The 20,382-nt window shown below is 34.2% G+C and overlaps 1 protein-coding gene across 13 annotated transcripts in view; it reads right to left on the bottom strand.

Annotated features, from left to right (window-relative positions):
* Nucleotides 1-20,382, bottom strand: part of PTPN13 (protein tyrosine phosphatase non-receptor type 13) — a 203,224-nt gene that overhangs the window by 32,652 nt on the left and 150,190 nt on the right. For 7 of the 13 annotated variants that reach the window (XM_035709563.2, XM_035709561.2, XM_025425406.3 and 4 more), the window contains 15 exons: nt 17,792-17,881; nt 17,399-17,506; nt 17,083-17,214; nt 13,139-13,605; nt 11,946-12,092; nt 10,491-10,584; nt 9,785-9,870; nt 8,555-8,717; nt 6,742-6,956; nt 6,525-6,623; nt 4,398-4,762; nt 3,282-3,465; nt 1,835-1,993; nt 1,187-1,358; nt 879-1,089 (listed from right to left, as the gene is read on the bottom strand). In XM_035709563.2, the coding sequence (XP_035565456.1) occupies nt 879-1,089; nt 1,187-1,358; nt 1,835-1,993; nt 3,282-3,465; nt 4,398-4,762; nt 6,525-6,623; nt 6,742-6,956; nt 8,555-8,717; nt 9,785-9,870; nt 10,491-10,584; nt 11,946-12,092; nt 13,139-13,605; nt 17,083-17,214; nt 17,399-17,506; nt 17,792-17,881 (2,692 nt within the window). The remainder of the gene's footprint in view (nt 1-878; nt 1,090-1,186; nt 1,359-1,834; nt 1,994-3,281; nt 3,466-4,397; nt 4,763-6,524; nt 6,624-6,741; nt 6,957-8,554; nt 8,718-9,784; nt 9,871-10,490; nt 10,585-11,945; nt 12,093-13,138; nt 13,606-17,082; nt 17,215-17,398; nt 17,507-17,791; nt 17,882-20,382) is intronic. The other 6 variants (XM_035709560.2, XM_049105087.1, XM_025425430.3 and 3 more) reach the window with 2 other exon arrangements.

Here is a 20,382-nt window from a genome sequence, read left to right as displayed (position 1 = left end):
CATCTTATTTCTATTATTAAGTGAAAGAAAAGTTGCCATTAGCACTTCTTATAATGTGAAATTGTTATGAGGTATAGTGAAAGTGGTTTCTATGCCTCATTGGTTGTAGATATGAGGTTTCCCAGCTCTGTGAATGGCCCAGGACTGGCCTAGGCCAATCAGTATATTCTTTGTCCCTTTACCTCAATTCAGGGGCTGGTCTTAATTTAGGTCTAAGGCAATCAGCAGACAGTCTTTGCCGTACCATGGTCATTGGTGAGATTTGTCAGAAGACTGTTCTGGAGAGTACAGTATGCAGGTGTGAGGCATGAAATGGAGAGAGCCACTTAACAATTATGAAGGAAATACATACACAGAAAAGAGAATAACTGAAAAGAGCAAAAAATGGAGCCAGACCCCTGATCATACTGTATCTGATGACCACCTTATTATGGGCTTTTAAAATCACAATAACCAGTAAATTCCCTTTATTGCTTAAACCAAGTTGAGTTGTATTTTTCTATTACTTGCAACTGAAAACATCCTGACAAATGTGGTAACCACCCTATTAACAAATGCACACACATATCAAACATTCATTCACTTAAAGTGCTCTTCGAATCTCCCATCAAGAAGTCTATTCTGGGAGTGGGCTGGCTGGTTCAGTTGGAAAAGCATCTGACTCTTGATCTTGGGATTGTGAGTTCAAGCCCCATGTTGAGTATAGAGGTTACTTAAATAAATAAAAAACTTAAAAAAAAAGTTTCCAACTTTATTATTTTCTGCCGGTGTAGTCTGTGAATTACTAATTCAGGAATATCTTTTTAAGATAGCATAAGTATAATCAACAGTCTGAAACTTGTGCAAACACACACAACCCACATGTAATTGCAAAATACCTTGTTGCTTTCAGCACCACTGAAGGAAGTGACATGTCTAATGCTCTCTTAGCTTCTTCCAAGGTCATTCCTTGTGTGCTGACTCCATTCACATAGTGGATGATGTCTAATAGCTGGAGATTACCCTCAAGGGCTGCAACTGACCTTGGATTGATATCACTAATATATACCACTTGATGAAGGCTGTCATGACCTCCAGATAAGGAAAAACCTTTGGGAACAGAAAATGTTGGTTTCCTTAGTCTTAAGAGTACTTTCTTTAATCTAGCCAAGAAAGTCACACTGCACAAAGTTTGAATGTGCATTACCCAACTCCTCCTTGTTGCATGTTAATATAATGTCAGGTAGCAAATGAGGCAGCACTGGCATCCTGGGTAATTCTAGAACTCGTCCTAGAAGTAATCTGACTGTTTTGGGTGCAGCTCGGAGCAGATTCACTGCATCTGTGTGAGTCATGTTTGTAACATCTGTATCATTAACCTACAAAAACGAGAAAGAGGCAAAACAGGATTAGAAGTTGCCATGAAAATACAGCAACTCCCTAGTTGTATATTAGCCAGTAAGAGAGTGGTCTCTAATTTATTGTTAATTCCCTTTACTGTGGAAATCGTAAGTATAATGATCAAGTAATTACATGCAAAGTAATAATGTGTAATACAAATGCCTCGTTATTTTGCTAATACAGGAAATTTATCCTCAGAGTAATTTAAGAAACTTTTTGTCCCTGATAACCAAGATGACTTATTTAATACTTTAACTGAGATTAGAGGGACTTTCTAATTAGAAAGGGAACTAAAAATTTATAAAGGCCTTTATCTTTAAAGAGATGGAGATGGAAAATATAAACCAAACAAACAAATGGAGTGTTAATTAACTCAGCCTTCTTGGTCTTCCTTCTCCAGCCCTGGCTCAGTCTTGGCCTACATTTGCACAAAACCATTCTGGTAAAGTCTCACCTTTATGAGCCGGTCCCCAGGTCTTAGCCTTCCATCACTTTTGGCTGGATCCTGAATGACATCATGAACATAACAACCAATGCTCTGATTGCCTTTGGTTACTGTAAAACCCAGGCTTCCTTTTTCTGATTTAATTAGGGTAATGAGAAGTTCTACTTCCTAAGGGAAGAAAACAGTGACTCTTCAGGTTGTCTATCTTTGTCCATCAATGAACACAAAGGACTATTATTTCTATTGAATAATAGAGGAGGGATCCGAATTTTAAAAGGTTACTGATCTTAACCAAGTGAAGAAGTTAGGTCTATCCAATTCTAAATAGAATGTACCTCCATGTAAAGTTGGGTTTATTTTATGTTTTTAAAAGATTTTATTTATTTATTCATGAGAGACACACAGAGAGAGAGGCAGAGACACAGAGGGAGAAGTAGGCTCTCTGCAAGGAGCCCAATGTGGGATTCGATCCCAGATTCTGGAATCATGCCCTGAGCCACAGGCAGATGCCCAAGCACTGAGCCACCCAGGTGTCCCATAAAGTTGGCTTTTGATACAACACTTATGTGCTTGTTTAAAAACAGCTGAGACAAAATTTACTCATGCTTCACTTTCTGTATTTTCAGAATAAACAAGGACACCTTAGTGGTTATACTCTGATGATCAAAGAATACATTTTGAGCAAAAGGTTCAGAAAAAATCTTCATATATTTCTAAACAGCCTAGACAGATGCCAAGAGCCATTAAAGAAAAGGTTTTCTGGTAAAAACACAAAATCTTTTGGTGACTAAATATTACAACTTCATTTACTTGCATAAAAAAATTTTTTTGGAAGATTTTTGAATGAGATGAAGGTTGCTGACAGCTTATGGGGTGATGACACACTTCTAAAGGAAATCATTCTGGGCAGCCCGGGTGGCTCAGCAGTTTAGCGCCACCTTTGGCGCAAGGCGTGATCCTAGAGACCCGGGATGGAGTCCTGCGTCGGACTCCCAGCATGGAGCCTGCTTCTCCCTCTGCCTATGTCTCTGCCTCTCTCTCTGTGTGTCTCTATGAATAAATAAATAAAATTAAAAAGAAAAAACCAAACTTGATTAAAAATTAAGTAGATAACTCATCAGAATTTGGGAAATAGTAGATATTGTCTTACATGCTCTACACATATTTCCACAGTCCTTATTACAATCCTATGAGGTTACTTATAGCCAGAACTACTAAGGCTCAGAAGAATTAAGTAATTCTATAGGCAACTGCCCGATTACAGCAAATTAGTGGTAGGGTAAGGATATATACCCAGGTCTTTTTGCCTTTCCGCTCTGATTCACAGCAGAGAAATATACCAGATATGTTATCTACTTATTGGACATGGATATGAAGTTACTCTAAAGGGAAATTGTGTATGACTACACCTTACTTGAGGAAATATGCAATTTTCTTTACAGAGGAAATGACTCACCAGCTCAAAGTCTTCAAGGTGGTTTTCCAAGTCATTTTTCAAAGATGTCAAGCTTTCTTGTCTAGTTGGTTCAAAAATGTGACGTATATGATATCTATCCATTGAATTAGTGGAAACAGATTCTGACTGGGGTTGATAGCTCTGCCCAAGAGTCGTGTTTGGTGGTAGAGGGGAAGGGGGATTACTACAAAGACAGAGAAGCAAGATTATTTTCAAATACATTTTAATCCAATATAGTAAGTTTGTGCCATAAAAAGAAAATGCTTATCAAATATTCACATCTGCTTTTGATTGTAATCCTAGTTAATTTTTTCCTGACTCTGGACTATGAATTTATTTCATACCTGTTATAAGCTAACATAACAAATTTTTATTCTCTGTCCAGGTTTTATTTTGAAGCTCTTTAAGCTGCATAAATAAGACAAATTAAATAAACATACTTTTGATTCCTAGTTTTTAACTCAAGGCCAAAGCTAATTTTATCAGAAGCTTAACGTGTGTTCCAACATAAAAAGAAAAAGAAGAAATAAGAATACAAGTCTTATTTCTGTGGTTATTTTGGATGATACAATGGCGGAAAAAAAAAAAAACCAAAACACTGAAGAAACTTGAACAAACCTGGTTGCACCTGGATATACACAAAGATATAAGCAAACAATAAAATGTATGAAAAACTATTAGAAATATAAATGCAGTCTTTTTTTTTTTTGCCTTTATATTTTCATTTTTCCCTGTCTTCTGCAGTTCCATTATCTTACCTGTGTCTCCTTCCTTCCAACCACTTCCCTTTATCTTTGTACTCCCTACTCTCCTGCCCCATCACTATCTATATAGGTCCCTTCTCTTTCTTTTAATATGAATGATGGTGAAATGTAAACAACTTTCCCAACTGCAACTAAATATGCTCAAGAGAGCAGCAAGTCTCAGGTCGAATGGTTAGACAGCTTAGAGAGGTTAGTCACAATAACTAGATATCTAATACAGTCATCATCTGTCTGATTACTGTGAAGTTTGTTCACAAATAGACATATTTCATTCTTAGAGAAATGTAGGTTGCTGCTCCCATTGCTAATAATAACCAGATGCTTTGAGTGCTACACATACTATTGACAATACCTGTCCTCAAGTTCTGGTTTACTGGGTATTTCCTGAGGATAGTAAAACATGGTACAAATGGTATCTTCTTGACTCTTAGGTGCTTCATGTTGACTTTGTGCCTGTGATACCACGTTGCTTAGAGTCTGATGCAAAGATGAACTCCAGCTCATATTTGGTATCTTTGTTAGAGCTTTCACTAAGTCTTCTTCTCCACTCCCACTACTGTCACTATAACTGTTTCTCCTGGATGGGGATGTGCATTGTTTCTTGCTTTTGTCATACATTTCATTTTCATCTGAGCTGGTGCCTTGCTCCACACATGTTGGTTGAGAAGAGTCTTTACTGTTGTTTGGAATTACTTGTGCTGGAGAGTGCAATGGGGTCTGTAATGGACATATTTAAAGAAATCGGAGTGTGACAACTTATTTTAACTTTAGAATATTTAATTGAAAAGCAACTTGTTGAACAACAGCACTTTCTTTTTTCTTTTTTTTAAGATTTTATTTATTTCTTTGAGAGAGAGAGAGAGATAGCAAGAGAACATGAGTAGGGGCGGGGGAGAGGGAGAAACAGATTCTCCATTGAGCAGGGAGCCCATGTGGGGCTTGATCCCAGGATCCTCAGATGCTTAACTGACTGAGCCATGCAGGTGCACCTTCTATTAAAATATTCAGTTAGGGCAGCCCCAGTGGCCCGGCCATTTAACGCCACCTTCAGCCCGGGGTATGATCCTGGAGACCTGGGACTGAGTCCCACGTCAGGCTCCCTGCATGGAGCCTGCTTCTCCCTCTGCCTGTGTCTCTGCCTCTCTCTCTCTCTCTGTCTGTCATGAATAAATAAATAAAATATTTTAAAAACATTCAATTATTTTTTAATAAAGGTAATTTATGCTCATTAGAAAAACCATATGTAAATATCATATATAAAAATAACTGTTAATATTGTATAATATACTTTATTTTTTTGTAGAACATACTTTAAAGCAGAATTACAGTATATATTGTACTTTGTATCCTACTTTTTTTTTTGAAGATTTTATTTTGAAGTAATCTCTATACCAAATGAGGGGTCAAACTCACAACTCTTGAGATCAAGAGTTGCATGCTCCACTGGCTGAGCCAGCCAGGTTTCTGTCATGAGTATTTTCTGAAGTCCTTAAATACGCTTTGAAAAAAATTTGCATAGAACTGTATAAGGATCCCACAGATGGCTCTACCTTTCCAGAAAGAAGCTTCACCTCAGTTTCTCATTACTTCCTTGTAATTTTCTGTTTAGTAATCAGCATGCAGGATGTTTTAAAAAGCCTTGTTAAATATTTCCAGATTGCTTTCTGGAAAGATTGTATCAATTTACATACTCATTAAGAGAGTTCCACTCAATTCTTCCTATCCAGTGCTCAAAATCAATGCAGTCTCATAAAATGCTGTTTACAATACACCTTCAGAAATGATATTTTCCTATTAATCCTAACACTACCCACCGCATCACTGTGATATAAAGGCCAAAGTTTCTGGGGCTAGATACTCTTGCCTTTCACATCCTGGGGGTCATGTTTATTGTTAATGGAATGCTCTTTTAGGTAGACAGGACAAAAGCTGTCTTTCTTCAATAATAATATTATTATTCATCTATGTATGGATTCCTACCTATTAGTTTGTAATTTGTAAATAACCATCACAATAGACTTTGGAACCTTTAGCTATTCCTTGACATAAGAAAGGGAAATGGACAAATATATTACATACTCTGTGATTTCCATTATTAAAAATAAAGGAAAAAAAATCTTAAATAATTTTCATTTTTATCTAAACTAGCTCACAGTGAGAATTATGCTTCCCAGTCTGGTTCGATGAAGAAACGGACAAAAGTGACCATTATTTTGTATCTTTTCCTATTTATGCTTAGAAAACAAACTCCTAAAATTCTAGAATTCTAGAATTGGAAAGAAGAGAAAGTGAATCAAATTACTCTATATTACAAATGTAGAATGCACTCAGAGGCTAAGGGGCACACACAAGATACTCCTAGCTAAAGAATAAAGTAGGATAAAACCCAGGAGATCAATCAATGATGAAATCAATATAGCTGAATTAATCACTCAATTGCTATTCCATAAAAATATGAATTACTTTTCATAGATCTCACCAAAAGAGCAGGGTCAATTTCTGGTAGCACACCAGGTGAAGGTCTACAGAGAAGCAAGGATACTTCTGGAGATGTTCCCCTGAGAGCAGATATGACTTCCTAGGAGTACCATGAATGACAAATGAAGATACTGTTAAGCCAGCATTATGAAATCATTATGAAAGGCCAACCCATCTCATTATTAAAAGTGTTGCATTCAACACCTAGGGGGGCTCACCTGTTGAGATAGTCCTTTCAAAGAGGCTCCATTCACTTTTAAGATAACATCTCCCACATCAATTTTTCCACTTTCTGCTGCTGGCTGTCCAGGAAAGAGTTTCTTAACCCTTACTATGCTGGCATTCATTTGTTCAGGAATAAGACTATCTTCTCGAGAAAAACTGAATCCTAGGCCTGAGCTATTTTTAAACAATTTTACCTCAAATGTATTCTCTGGAGAAAGAAAAGATATAAAAAATTTAAATATTCTTAGCATGCTATGTACACATATCAACATACAAACACATATACTTTAAGACACATCTTAAAAAAGCCCATTTTCTCAGAATATTTACAGTTTTAGAAGCTCTTATTGTACTTTTATTCTGTATTCAAGGGGTTCTACTTCATACTCTCTGTCATTAAGAAAACTTAATAAACTCAGCTATATGAACTAAGCTACTTGAACAGAGGAGAGGATTTTAATATCACGGTTCTGAAAATAAAATTATGCTTTAATCTCACGTGTTTTAAAAGACTGTGGAATAACATAAAAAAAGAGAGAAAAATCCCAGGAAGGAGAAGAATGAGGGAAATTCAGGTAAACAATGGAGGAAAGATGGGAAGAAGAGCACAACAAATGCTAGAGGAAGTAGGGGAAAGTAAGTTGACATTGTAATGTTTTAGTGAGGTATAATTTACTCCAGTAAATTGCAATGGCATTATTAAAAAATTCTCATCAACAAAAGAAACTGAAAGAATAATAATAATAAAAGAATGAAAAAACACATTTAAAAAAGGAGTGATGGAAAAAATAAAGGATACCAGCCAGTGAGATAAAGTGGGTATGCTAATTTTATTTTCATAATCAGATAAAATAATACAGGCTGGGCTATTTCTTCTGCTTATTTTTGTGACTAATTCAGAAGTACTAACATTAGGTAACTAACATTTGGTAATCAAATAAGGATTTAAAATAAAAGACAAAACAATTGACTATATACCACCACCATCACTTATAAAGGACACTTATGCCCCTTAAAGTGAGATATATGGAATTTCAGAATAAAGGGTACTTTTCTGTATTATGAAAGCTTTTAGCCTTATGAAAAACTTAGCACTACATCATTCTTAATTCTCTTTTTTTACTACCACCATGACAGTGGCATGTTCAAGGGTCTGCAAAGTTTTTAAGAAAGACTACTATTTGGGAACTATAAGGTGAACTTCTGCCAAGGGTTAGCTTGACAAGTCCATAAAATTAAACAAAAATACAGAAAATATAGAAAATGTTAAGAGTCAAGGTTTCATAGGGGTTTGAAGTCATTCTCAGCAATTATTTATATTTATTTTTTTCCCTGGAAAATTTCATTTGAATTTTATAACTATTTAAAGCATTATTATGTGACTATAATTTGTTTTATATATGACTTCATTATTCAAGGTCTTCCAGCCTCTAAGAGGTACAATTATGTGTCTTTTAAAAAAACTGGTATAGTGCTCCATCAGATTATTATTTTAAAATATATTTTATTTATTTATTTATTCATGAGAGACACAGAGAGAGGCAGAGACATAGGCAGAATAGCTATGTCCCTTCTTTCGCAGGGAGCCCAATGTGGGGCTCAATCTCTGGACCGGATCACGCCCTGAACCAAAGGCAGATGCTCAACCAATGAGCCACTTAGGTGTCCCACTCGATCAGATCATTTATAGCCGACAAGAGTAATTAGAGAGACACAGGCATGAATTATGATCCAACATATAAAAATTAAATTTTGACTAAGTCACAAAGAAGTTAAAGGTGAGATGACAGTTGCTCAAGGCCTGACCTTCAGTGACAAAGCTGTAGTCTTTGACATGAATCATTTTCTTCATTTTGTCTGGGTCTTGACCTTGGGAATCTGGATCTGGAAGGATGCTCTGTGAGGTCATGGGAACATGTTCTTTGGATGTTCCTGGAGACTGCCCCTTTTCTAATAACAGATGAACCACCTGGACAAATGGAATAGCATTTCATTAAGAAGAATTATAATAAAACAGATAAATTTTTTTAGGACTTTGTATAGTTGACAGTATAAAATCATTATAGTAACTACCTAGTCCACCAAAATTTAGAGGAAGAAAAAAATAAAAAAACAAAGGATTGAAAATTTCAAAATCAAGGTTTTCTTATTTTTCTGTATAAAAAAATAAATAATTCAAAAGAAAACCATATGAGACTCTTAATCATAGGAAACAAACTGAGGATTGCTGGAGAGGAATGGGGTGAGGTGATGGGGTAACTGGGTAATGGACATTAAGGAGGGCATGTGATGTAATGAGCACTGGGTATTATATTAAGACTGATGAATCACTGACCTCTACCTAACATACCCTAACATACATTATATGTTAATTACCCCTAACATACATTATATGTTAATTAATTTAATTTAAATAAAAAAAATTTCTTGGCATGCCTGTGTGGCTCAATCAGTTAAGAGTCTGACTCTTGATTTCAGCTCAGGTCATGATCTCAGGGTTGTGAGACTGAGTCCCACATTGGGCTTCATGCTGGGTGTGGAGCCTGCTTAAGATTCTCTCTATCCCTCCCCCTACCCCTAAAAAAATTCTCTTCTAGAAATAACATAAACTCGTTATAAGAGATTTGGACACTAGAATAGAATCACCACTATACTACATATATAGACCATTACAAATAATTTGGTAAACTTCAGAAAATAATTTAGCCATTGGGCTGAAAAATGACTAGAAGTGAAAATCACTAGATATTTGTAGATGTTTACAAAAAATTAAAAAGAAATGCAACCTCCACCTTTCCTCCTGTCAGATTTGGCAATATTTGAGCTAAATGTGATATAGAAAGACAAGTTTCCTCAGTGAAAATCCTCTGTCATATTTGCTTCCCAATTTGAAGGAAAAGAAAATACCAGAACATTTATGTGAATCAGGCTTGATTTCTTGACTAGCAAATCTGGAGACCTCAGTGAGATATTATTCACACATTATTATGTTCTTCCAACATATCTTAAAAGCTTGGTATGATGAGCTATTATTACCTGTCCTGTATTTCTCAGTGTTTCCACAGCTTGCTTATGGGTAGCTCCTTCTAGACTAACTCCATTGACGGCAAGAACACGATCACCTATAAATTAGGCAGTAATTTTGAAAAAAGCAAATGATAAGATAAAGATTCTATATGTTTTTAAATATCTTGTGGCATTGTTTTATATTAATTTATTTGAAGAGAGACTCAGACAAATTCTGGAAAAAATCATGTCACAGAGTTTCATTATGTATCTACTTTCTTTCCAAATTTTGTGATTAATCTTAAATACAATTTTGAACAAGATATTCTATGTATTATAAAATCAACTTAAATCATGGGGAAAAAAAGATAAACTGACTGTAAATGTAGAAAGATTGGAGGAAACTAATCTAGTTAATTTTTATTAAAAATGTAGAACTCAGTGTTTTTACAAGGGCACTATTCCTTTCCTATTTTCTGGCAATTTGCTTCCTAGAAAGTACAAAACACAAACTAAAACACTGTAAAGATATTTTCTGATATTAGAGAATAGGCTGGAAAGAAGATTTTTGGGAATGATATCAAGGAGTTTTTCATGCTTTGGTCTTAAAATAATTGCATGTATTCTTATTTTGTATTATGAATATTTTAAGGTCTCTATCAACTTTCCAATTTCTTGTTTATTTGTTGAAGTAATAATCTCATGTATAATTTCTGTAAACACACAAATACTCTACCTTTGTGAATTCTACCATCAGACTCGGCTGCTCCCTTGGGAATAACAGCTTTCACATAAATGCCACCGTGTCTTACACTGGTATTCACACCTCCCTAAGTGGAAAATGACAAATAAAATAACATTTTGTCATATGAAAAATTTCACACCCCATCTTTCAAATCTGAGACCTAGAAAGCATTCATCAGCCAAAGCAGCAGTACCACACTAGCACATGCAATTAATTCAAAACCCAAGAATATCTCTAGCCAACTTTTCCAGATGTAGTTACTTTTTACTAAGAAAACAACATGCCATATGTTGAGTATATGAATTGCTCTCCCTTTGTGAGTCTACATCATGCATTATGAAGAAGCAGAAAGCAAAATTAGTATGAGAGCATGACTGTCAGAAAAAACAGCATATGGAAAAATTTACTTCAATCATATTTGCTAAACTGCAACTTGCAAATCTATGAGTCAAGGAACAGATTTTTCTTTTTCATTTTAAAAGGCTTTGGTAGATAAGTTTTGTTATACTGTAAATGAGATCTGAGTAGATTCTCCATCTCTTGCGGATATACAGCTTTTATTTCCCTTCCCAACAGGAAGATAATAAAATTCTAAAGAAGTTAAGGGCAAGAGGTAAAGATATACAATATTTTTAAAAGTGCTCGAAAATCAGGTTTTGTTTTTGACCTCTATATATTCATAGTGCTATTTTTACCATGTTTTGAAATGGCTTTTCCTAACTAACAATATCCTTCAAATGTTACAAATGTTATAGTTTAGAATTAATAAAAATCTAAAAATTTTCATCAAATAGCCTATACTCATATTTAACCATCTCAAAAGTACAAATGTTCCTTGGGAACCTCTAATTTTAATATACTAATCATGTTTACAATTAAGATATATTATGGTGGGATGCCTGGGTGGCTGAGCGGTTTAGCGCCTGCCTTTTTGGCCCAGGGCATGACCCTGGAGTCCCGGGATTGAGTCTGCGCTGGGCTCCTTGCATGGAGCCTGCTTCTCCCTCTGCCTGTGTCTCTGCCTTTCTTTCTCTCTGTGTCTCTTATGAATAAATAAATAAAATCTTAAAAAAAGATATATTATGGAGAGAATGGACATATAAATACACATTAGAATTTATTTATGATGTAGGTTAAAGTGTATTATTCCATGCTCATGTAGAATTGTCAAATGCATACTTATTAATTTTATATTTTCTAAGTCTTGTATTCAGATTAAGCATTATGAAATCTATGGGGTTTAACTAAGTAGCATTTGTCTAATTTCTTTTAAACCACAGGAAAAAGTCACTAGCCCACAAGTTTTTTAAAAAAAGTTTTAAGATATAATTCAATTTTTAATTTGGCAAATATTTGACAGGTTTCCCTTTTGAAGTAAAATAATTACACTAATAAATATGCATACAATAGGCTGCTGGAAATAGAGAAGAGAAAATATTTGAAAACCTTGTCAAACAGTACCGTGACACTTATCCCCAAGCTGTTATCATTTTTAGCCAGTTCAACCTCAAAGATATCTCCAGGTTTAGGAGGTGATGAAGGAAAAGTTTTAAAATTCATTTTGTTGGATGTATTCACTGAGGAGGAAGATTCCTTAACAAAGAAAAACAAACAAAAGGGTTTTTTGTTAGAGTCAAAATGAATTACTACTGGAAGATGAATGTTTTTTTAAGAAAAATTAAGGAAAAGCAAGATATTAAGGGATAGAGTAAATTCAGAGATCATGAGGGCTGGAAGCCATCTCAGAGATCATCTAATCCAATATCTTTATATTTTATGGTTGAGGAAATTGAGGTCTAGAGATTACAGTGCTTGCTTCAGGTCAAACAGCAAGATAAGGCAGAGGGAAGCCCAGAACCCAGTTCAAACCTGGCTTTTACATAATCTTTGTCCGATGATTTTTATGTTCCCACATTTACAAAGTATTTCTATTTCCTTTTAAAATCAATATATATCAAGCAGCAGCTTTCAACTGGACCTCTAAGATGAGTAGGCCTCATGTTTACTTTGCTTATATTTACAAATCTAATATAAACATTGGCACAACAGCTAAAGCCCCATTTATAAGGGCATAACCCTCTTATGAGGAATGTTGGTTCCTCGGTGAACAAAGGGCTTAAGATTCTTTTCTGAATCTGCTTGTGAATGTGAGTTCACATTTATATCATTTCTAGGAAATGAGCAATTTTATATGTTGTTGTTCTTATTACTTTCATATGTTCAGAACTTCAGAAAAATTTAGGCTATTGACAGTAAAGTCAACTTCCCATTATACAAACTATGTAGGAACAACTTTTTCAGATCTTAAATTATCTTATTAGTATAAACATTAAGTATGCAAGAGACAACTTATAGATAACTTCATTCCTTTCTGTTATAAGGTTGCAAGTTCCCAGAATAATGGCCATTTTAGAGTTAGTATTCAAAGCTGCTAATTTCTCTGAAAGTTAGCATCAAATGCAGTAGCAGTTAGTAACATAATATATAAACTAAACTATTCCTCCTTTCCAGAATAACATAAGCAGTTTATAGATTATTCAGCTCTGTAATATATTTGTTGTTGTTTGCTTTAGAAAATGAAAAAAACCCCAAAAAGACAAAAACAAAACCACAACCCAGAGATTCAAATTAAACTATGCCTTTTTTGATGTTTGATGATCCTGACTGCTGGAATAAGTAGCTTCATCCATGTCTGAATCTCCACGGTCAGAGTAATCTGTTGCATCAGAAATGCCTGTTTTTTTAGTTTTGCTTCGATTACTGTCAGTAGAATTCCTCTTTTTCTCAATGGTTTTGGATATCACAGAAGGGGAAGGGCTGCCATGCTGTGATTCCTGCCAGGTTCGGTCACCAACAGGGCTGGCAAAGAAACCATTGACCTGGCTCTGCGACAAGCTGGCACTTTCAGTCCTAGAATCCTGAGAACTCAAGCTTCCTTCCCGCAGGCCCCCAGACAGCCCAAAAGAGCTCTCTGAGATGTGTCTTGGGATACCATGTGGCCAGCGGTGATCCTCAGAAGAAGAATCTATAGCATTGCCTTGCATGTAGGAAGGTTTCTTCATGTAGTTTTTCATGCCACTGGCAACGTGCACAGGAGTAGAAGGCACTAGAAGTCAAAATCCATCAAGGAGAATAACAAGTTAGTGACACACATGCCTGTGCTTCCATCCTTACACAGTGTTTCTTAATGATTGTGGGAGGATTTTACACAGGGTAGCATATTTACAACACCCAATCCAGGTCCTGGAGCCAAAATAAGGATCCGACAAATGTAAAAGGTGTGTTCTGCTTCCTTTGCCCCCTCTTTTGGCTATTCCTGTTGCATTTTCTATAAAAATACATACCCCCCTTGCCTGAACTCCCCATCTCCATTCTCCAATACCTACATCAAGTTGAATCTCCTCTGTGAGGATTTTCTTGATTCCCTAACTAGAAATAATTTGAGTTGCCAAAACTCCTTGATCCTTATTAATGGTTATTTATTTACTTGTTTTTAAATTGTATTTCTAGATTGCATTTTTTGGACTCCAAATAGTTATCAAAGCAACTCCAAATTCCTTATATATATATGGTTCTTACCAAAAGCCACTTAAAGCTTTCCTAAGCAAGACGCAAATCATAGATTTGAATTAAAAAATTACAGGTGTAAATTCATAAGAAATGAAAAGTTTTATGTTAGCAAGTGAAGCCAAGGAAAATTTAAAAGAGGAATGAGCAACTGGAGAGAAAATATTTGCAAAAATAACAAAAAATAATCAAAGAGTTAATATCCCTAATTATGCAAAGAGTTTCTAGAAGTAAGAAAGATTTAAAACTCCTATGCAACAATGGTATAATATGTAGACTGGAAATTCAGAGTAAAGTACAAATAATTAACATGTGAAAAGACATTCTCACTGTTGCTCAGGGGTATGCAGTTTAAAAAATTTTCTACTTATGTGGCTGACAAAAATGAGAATGACTGATAATTTCTCCCACCACTGCTCGTGTGAGAAGAGCCCTGTCACATCTACACGGCTGACTAAACATTAATAAAACTTGGGCAAACAGATAGCATTTGTCGAAAATTTAAATGTGCATACTCAATCTACTTCTAGGTATCTAATCTCTAGAAATATGTACATTTCCCAATGGTGTATATACAAGTGTATTTGTTGGAGTAACATTTGTAAAAGAATTATAGCTAACTTGAATATACAACAAAAACATTAAATTTTGATACACCCATGACATGATATATAATGTCATGTGAAAAAGGTGTATATTCATGGATGTTCAGAACATAGAGTGTGCAACTTGCAAACGGATGTTTAAATTATAGACAATCATTATACTTTTAGTTAAAAAATTGTATGTATACAGGAAGTATTTTTTTTTCAAAAATTTATAATATATAGATAATGACATAGACACCAAAGACTTTCCCTAGAAAATAGGGTAAGGGGACTTTTATATTTTACTTCATTGATTTTTAGATAAATTGGATTTATTTTAATAAACTAGTATGTATTCTATAACTTTAAAAACATTCAGAAAAATAAAAACCTTCCTCTTTGATGGTTGATTCTTGAGAGGAATAGCCCAATGTACATACTGGTAATGTTCTAGGTTCTTTGAGTTTTACTTCCAAGTTACACTATAGTATATATAGCTACACATATGGTAAGATTAATCTAGCTGAACAGAACTATACTTTAACATCATGCCTTTAACTTTTATTGAGAGTAAATAGTAAAAAATAAAATAACCACATGAAAGTCTGCTGAAAAGAAAAGTTTATTGATCCCTCCACTGGGTAAAAATTTTCTGCTGAATGGTCTCAGTACTTGGACTTTTTCCTAATATTTATCATAGTTACAATGAAACATTTGTTTAGTTGTTCAGTATATGTTCCCTGAGAAAGTATAAGTCCCATGAGGGCAGAGTTTCTGTGTCTTGCACATCATAGGCATTCAGTAAATATTTGTTCAACAAATGAATGAATTTTCTATAAATATCTATTGAAAAGAATATCAGGATGGGAGTCCCTTAGAGTTTTATTTAGGGGGAAAATTAATTTCTCCTGAATTCACATGCTTCCTTTGCTAAAAAATAGTGAGTAAAAGACCCCCCCATCCCCCACTTTTTTGTCTTGGCTGCTTGAAACTCAGAAGTATGCTACATTTTCATGCAATCCTCTTCCTTTGCCTAAGATGACTAGACTACAATTAGATTATAAGGTTCTTTTGGGCAGTGATGGTGTTTTCTGTTTGTTGTGTTTGTTCAAGTAACAATTACTGAAAAATACTATTTATATATGTACATATTTTGTAAATACTTACACTCTATATAAATATAAAAATATTTAGTGAATAAAAGAAACCACAGTCAAAAACTTATCTGTATAAAATGTAAGAAATTTATGTCACAACATACTGTATGAAATGTTTGTTGTTTCTATTTTATCATAATTGTCTGAAATTATGCCTAAAATTCACTATCTAAACTTGTTTTTCGCTAATATTTATTCTTTTATTTATTCTTTTATAGGTTTTTCAGGATCTATGGGATGAAGGTAACTTGCATATAATTAGCACTCTAATGTTTTTGAAAAATCTTGTTAATAATGACAGCTAAAACTCACATTTGAAGTGCTTAATGGGTACTAGGCAATGTGCTAATTCTTTACATATATTAATTCATTTAATTTTCAAAACCTATAAGATAAGCACTTCTATATTCACCATTTGACACATGAGTATAGTGAAGCTTAGCAAGTTCAAGTGATTTATTCAGGGTATACAGTGTTAAGCAGTGGAGAACAGAATCTGACCATAGACTTTGGAGCCCTTCTCACCACCCAGTGCATTTCAGTGCATGTGCCACATGGGCTTCTTTTGCAAACACTGCCTTACCACTTGAGCCTCAGAACAACAACTCTGCACGCTAGACAAGGCAAAGTCAAGATCACTGTCTCCTCTTTAAAGAAAAACAACTACGGCCCAAACTCAAGTCACCTAATCTTTGTCAAGTGCCTTTTCTCCCACAGTACGCTAATGGCAGGAATTATAAGACAAAATGATATGGTCTTTTAAAATTTCTGTTTTTATCCTTTTACTTTTTATAATCTTGTTCAAGATAGGACTTTATAGATAACTATTACATAATTCTATTAATCAGACAAGGGTAAATAATTTAATTTCTGATTTGCCCTAAGAAGTGATGGAATGCATCAAGTACTCAAAATTCACTTAAGTGACATAAATTTTGCACAACAAATCCATTTTTACTCATATAGTACTAAAAATGAATGAGATAGAAAATCTTGAAAGTGATGAATGAAAAGTTATACTAATCCATAATATTAAAACAAACAGAGATACATTATTAAATTTTGAGAAAGGAAATAAGGAGCTTTAATCCAATTGGAGTTTTTATCCAATCCATGATATTGAAGTTCTTTTGAAAAGTGAAACAGAATACAGAGCTAAGAAACATCCACAACATTGCTTAAATCCAATTTAAGCTTTAATTCAATCCACAATACTGAGGTTCTTGTGAAAGTGAAACAGAACACACAGCTAACTAACATCCACAACATTACCTTTGGGTATCTTCTCTTTTGGCTGAGAGATAACAAGTGTCACATCTTCAGGTGCATTTTGCAAAATTTCAATTGCAGCATGGTGGCTGACCCCTTCTAGACTCACACTATTCACGGATATTAAACGGTCTCCTGTAAAAATAGATAATCCAGTTATTTTCAAAAACACAGAGAACTTCATGCTGTGTTAGAAATGTCACTGCCCAATATTATTTTTCATTATTTTTATTTTGCCCAATTTTGCTTTTGCTATGTGTGCAAATTCACACTTGTCAGTTTAAGTACTTAGGAAAGTACCTAAATGTAAATAATGTACCTGGCTTTAAGCATCCATCCAAGTCAGCTGGTCCTCCAGGGGTAATTGAACTAATAAATACACCTAGATCCAGTCTTCCCATCTTCTCCCCACCAATAATTTGAAATCCTGTGAAACAACACATTTAAAAAACAACTCCATGATACTGGTGCTTTCAATGACTAATGATCAGTTTGTCCGATATACAGAAGTGTAGAGATTCTCATATCGGATATGATAAATAGGTAAAACATGTGCAATAGGACTGCTAAATTTGGAGGAAGTTTTGCTTGTAATCTTTCACATTTCCTGACTGGGTGGGTAACCAGTATCTTGATCAACAATGCCAATGTTATGTTATAGACTTTTTCTTTTTGAGTTCTTATATATCTTTAAGATCTCACAGTGACTTACCTAAACCATACTTGGCATCTTTTTTCAGGTTCACCAAGGTGATCTCCCTTTCTGGTGAAGATACTATGCTCCATCTTTTGTGTAGCACGTCTATTGGAAAAATAGAATATTAAGATAAATGCTTAGACATTGAGACTGCTTGTCCCAATTTAAATGTTAACAAAATTCATTAATAGGTTACTTGGTCACATATTATGCCACCATCTTATATTTTGAGATTTGTAGTTCACAAAAGTACTGATTATCATCACATGGTTCAATATATGATTTTCATGCCACTGATATTATCAAATTTTTTCCTCATAAATGATTCCCTGTGAAATAAGTATATGTCAGTTACAAATGAGTAAATAAATTTCAAGATTTTAAATGGTTTGAGGAGATTTATTCAGCAAGTATAGGCAAGAGCCAAACCTTAAACTTACATTTTCTGACACTGTTTTTCTGTTGCATCACAGCTGACTTCCTGAATTTGACTATGTTAAGAATTTTCCACTTAGAATATTTATGGTAAGTTGTATGGTAAGGCAGCAACAAGACAAAAATGGATTTACATTTTAAAATCCTGTAAGTAACGACTTGGCTAGCACATTTACATTCTCAAAGGACTTTCTTTTACTTCCTATTTGTGGAGCAATCTCATGAGTTAGGTAAAGCGATTTTAAATCAGTTTTGCAGATGAGGAATAATAGTTTATGACTTGTTCAACATTACAGCTAATATCACTCCCAGCAAAATGCCTTTAGTCAAGAGATTGGAATGTTAGCATCAAACTAGAATTTACTTTTCTTATTTCCACTGATGGCTTTTTTTTTTTTTAGTAGGTTTATCATTCACAAATATCTCCTAAATTAAACCAATAAATATGCCACTTAACTGTCATGTTAATAAAATTACTTCATTTACTTAGTAATCTGAGCATGTGAACACAGACACACACACACACTTTCTCTCATCTCTTCCTGTTTTGGGCTGGATTGTGTCCCTTTCTCTCCCCCCCCCCCAAATTTATATATTGAACCTCTAACTCCCAGTACCTCAGAAATTAACTGTATTTGGAGACAGATTAAGAAATAATTAACATGAGGTCTTTAGGACAAGTCCTAATCCAGTAGGACTAGTGTCCTTATAAGAGGAAATTTGAATACAGACAGGTGCATGCATATGCGCACACCAGGGGAAGACCATGTGAAACAGAGGGAGAAGACTGCCACCTACACGGTAAGGAGAGAGGTCTCAGAAGAAATTAATGCTGCCAAAATATTGAACTCAGACTTCTAAATCTCAGACTTGATCTCTGAACTGTGAGAAAATAAATTTCTGTTGTTTAAGTCAGTCTATGGGATCTTGTTTTAGCAGCTCTAGCAGATTATTATACTTACTAATATCAATTATAATTTGATAGCTCAAACTAGTTTGTGTGTGATGGGTGGTAGATGAATGCAATACACTCAGAAAGATATTTTTTGTAAACTAAACTTTCAAATTAATCTCTACATAATTCTTAAGCATATTGAAGCTTTTTGAAAATTACAGATTTGCCAATATATGACTACCCATAGATTTAAAATTTAATGAATGTTATAAAATACGTAGTAATTTTGTTACATAACATGTATTAATGCTTAAATGATGCAAATGTGATACTTCATAATTTAGAAATTAACCACTTTAATATCAGAAAAAAATAACAGCAATCACTTGCTCTCTGGAGTAAACAAAACTTATCTCTTAAACACCAAGCACTAATGCAAGCTGGCTAGCTCTCTGTCCCTATTTCATTTTTTTTTTGACCAAAACTTAGTTATAAATTCAGTTATAATCAATAGGAGTAGTAGTAATTCAGTATTTTCAATTAATTTATAAGATTCCAAAAAGAAAAAATCATCGGATAACATAAGAACGTTATCCATAGAAGGTATATCCATATCCATATCATATGTATGTATACACATACATACACACACATATAAGCATAAAGTCCAAGAATTAGTTAATGCTTAGCTTAATATTATCATCTAAGTATCCAAAACACTTTTATCCTAAAATAGACAAGTATCTCTAACTTTCAGCTGAAGCCAACAAAATACAACAAGACAAACCCATAAATAAAATGAAATGAATAAGAGGGTATGGTTAGGTTAAATATTAAATGTAGACTTTTATTACCACCATGAAGACAAAGTTCATTTGCTTTGTGCAAAGTGTTTTTGCCCTCAATTATAAAACTGATCAATATTCTTAATGTGTCTAAGGAGTATATGTTAGAAGTCAAAGGTATTGATTCAAAGAATAAAAATGCCATTTTATTTTCCAACGTATGTACTAAGAAAATTGGTTATTTATATTACTTATTTGGCTAATAGGTGTGTGTATAAAAAGATATTTCCTATGTAAACATTATTAGAATATGTATATAAAACACACACACAAAATAAATGTGCAATATTTTTATGGATTTATTTATAGAAGCAACAGATTAAGCTCTCTATATTCAAGGATTCGCCAATAGGATTTGAGTAATCATTCATCCTTCAAATGTTGACTGAGCAACTTTTCTGTCTAAGTCCCTCTCTAGGCAATTTGGGAAA

This window comes from Canis lupus, chromosome 32 (genome assembly GCF_003254725.2).
Source record: "Canis lupus dingo isolate Sandy chromosome 32, ASM325472v2, whole genome shotgun sequence".
Lineage (NCBI taxonomy): Eukaryota > Metazoa > Chordata > Mammalia > Carnivora > Canidae > Canis > Canis lupus.
This window is presented reverse-complemented; position numbering and strand designations above follow the sequence as displayed.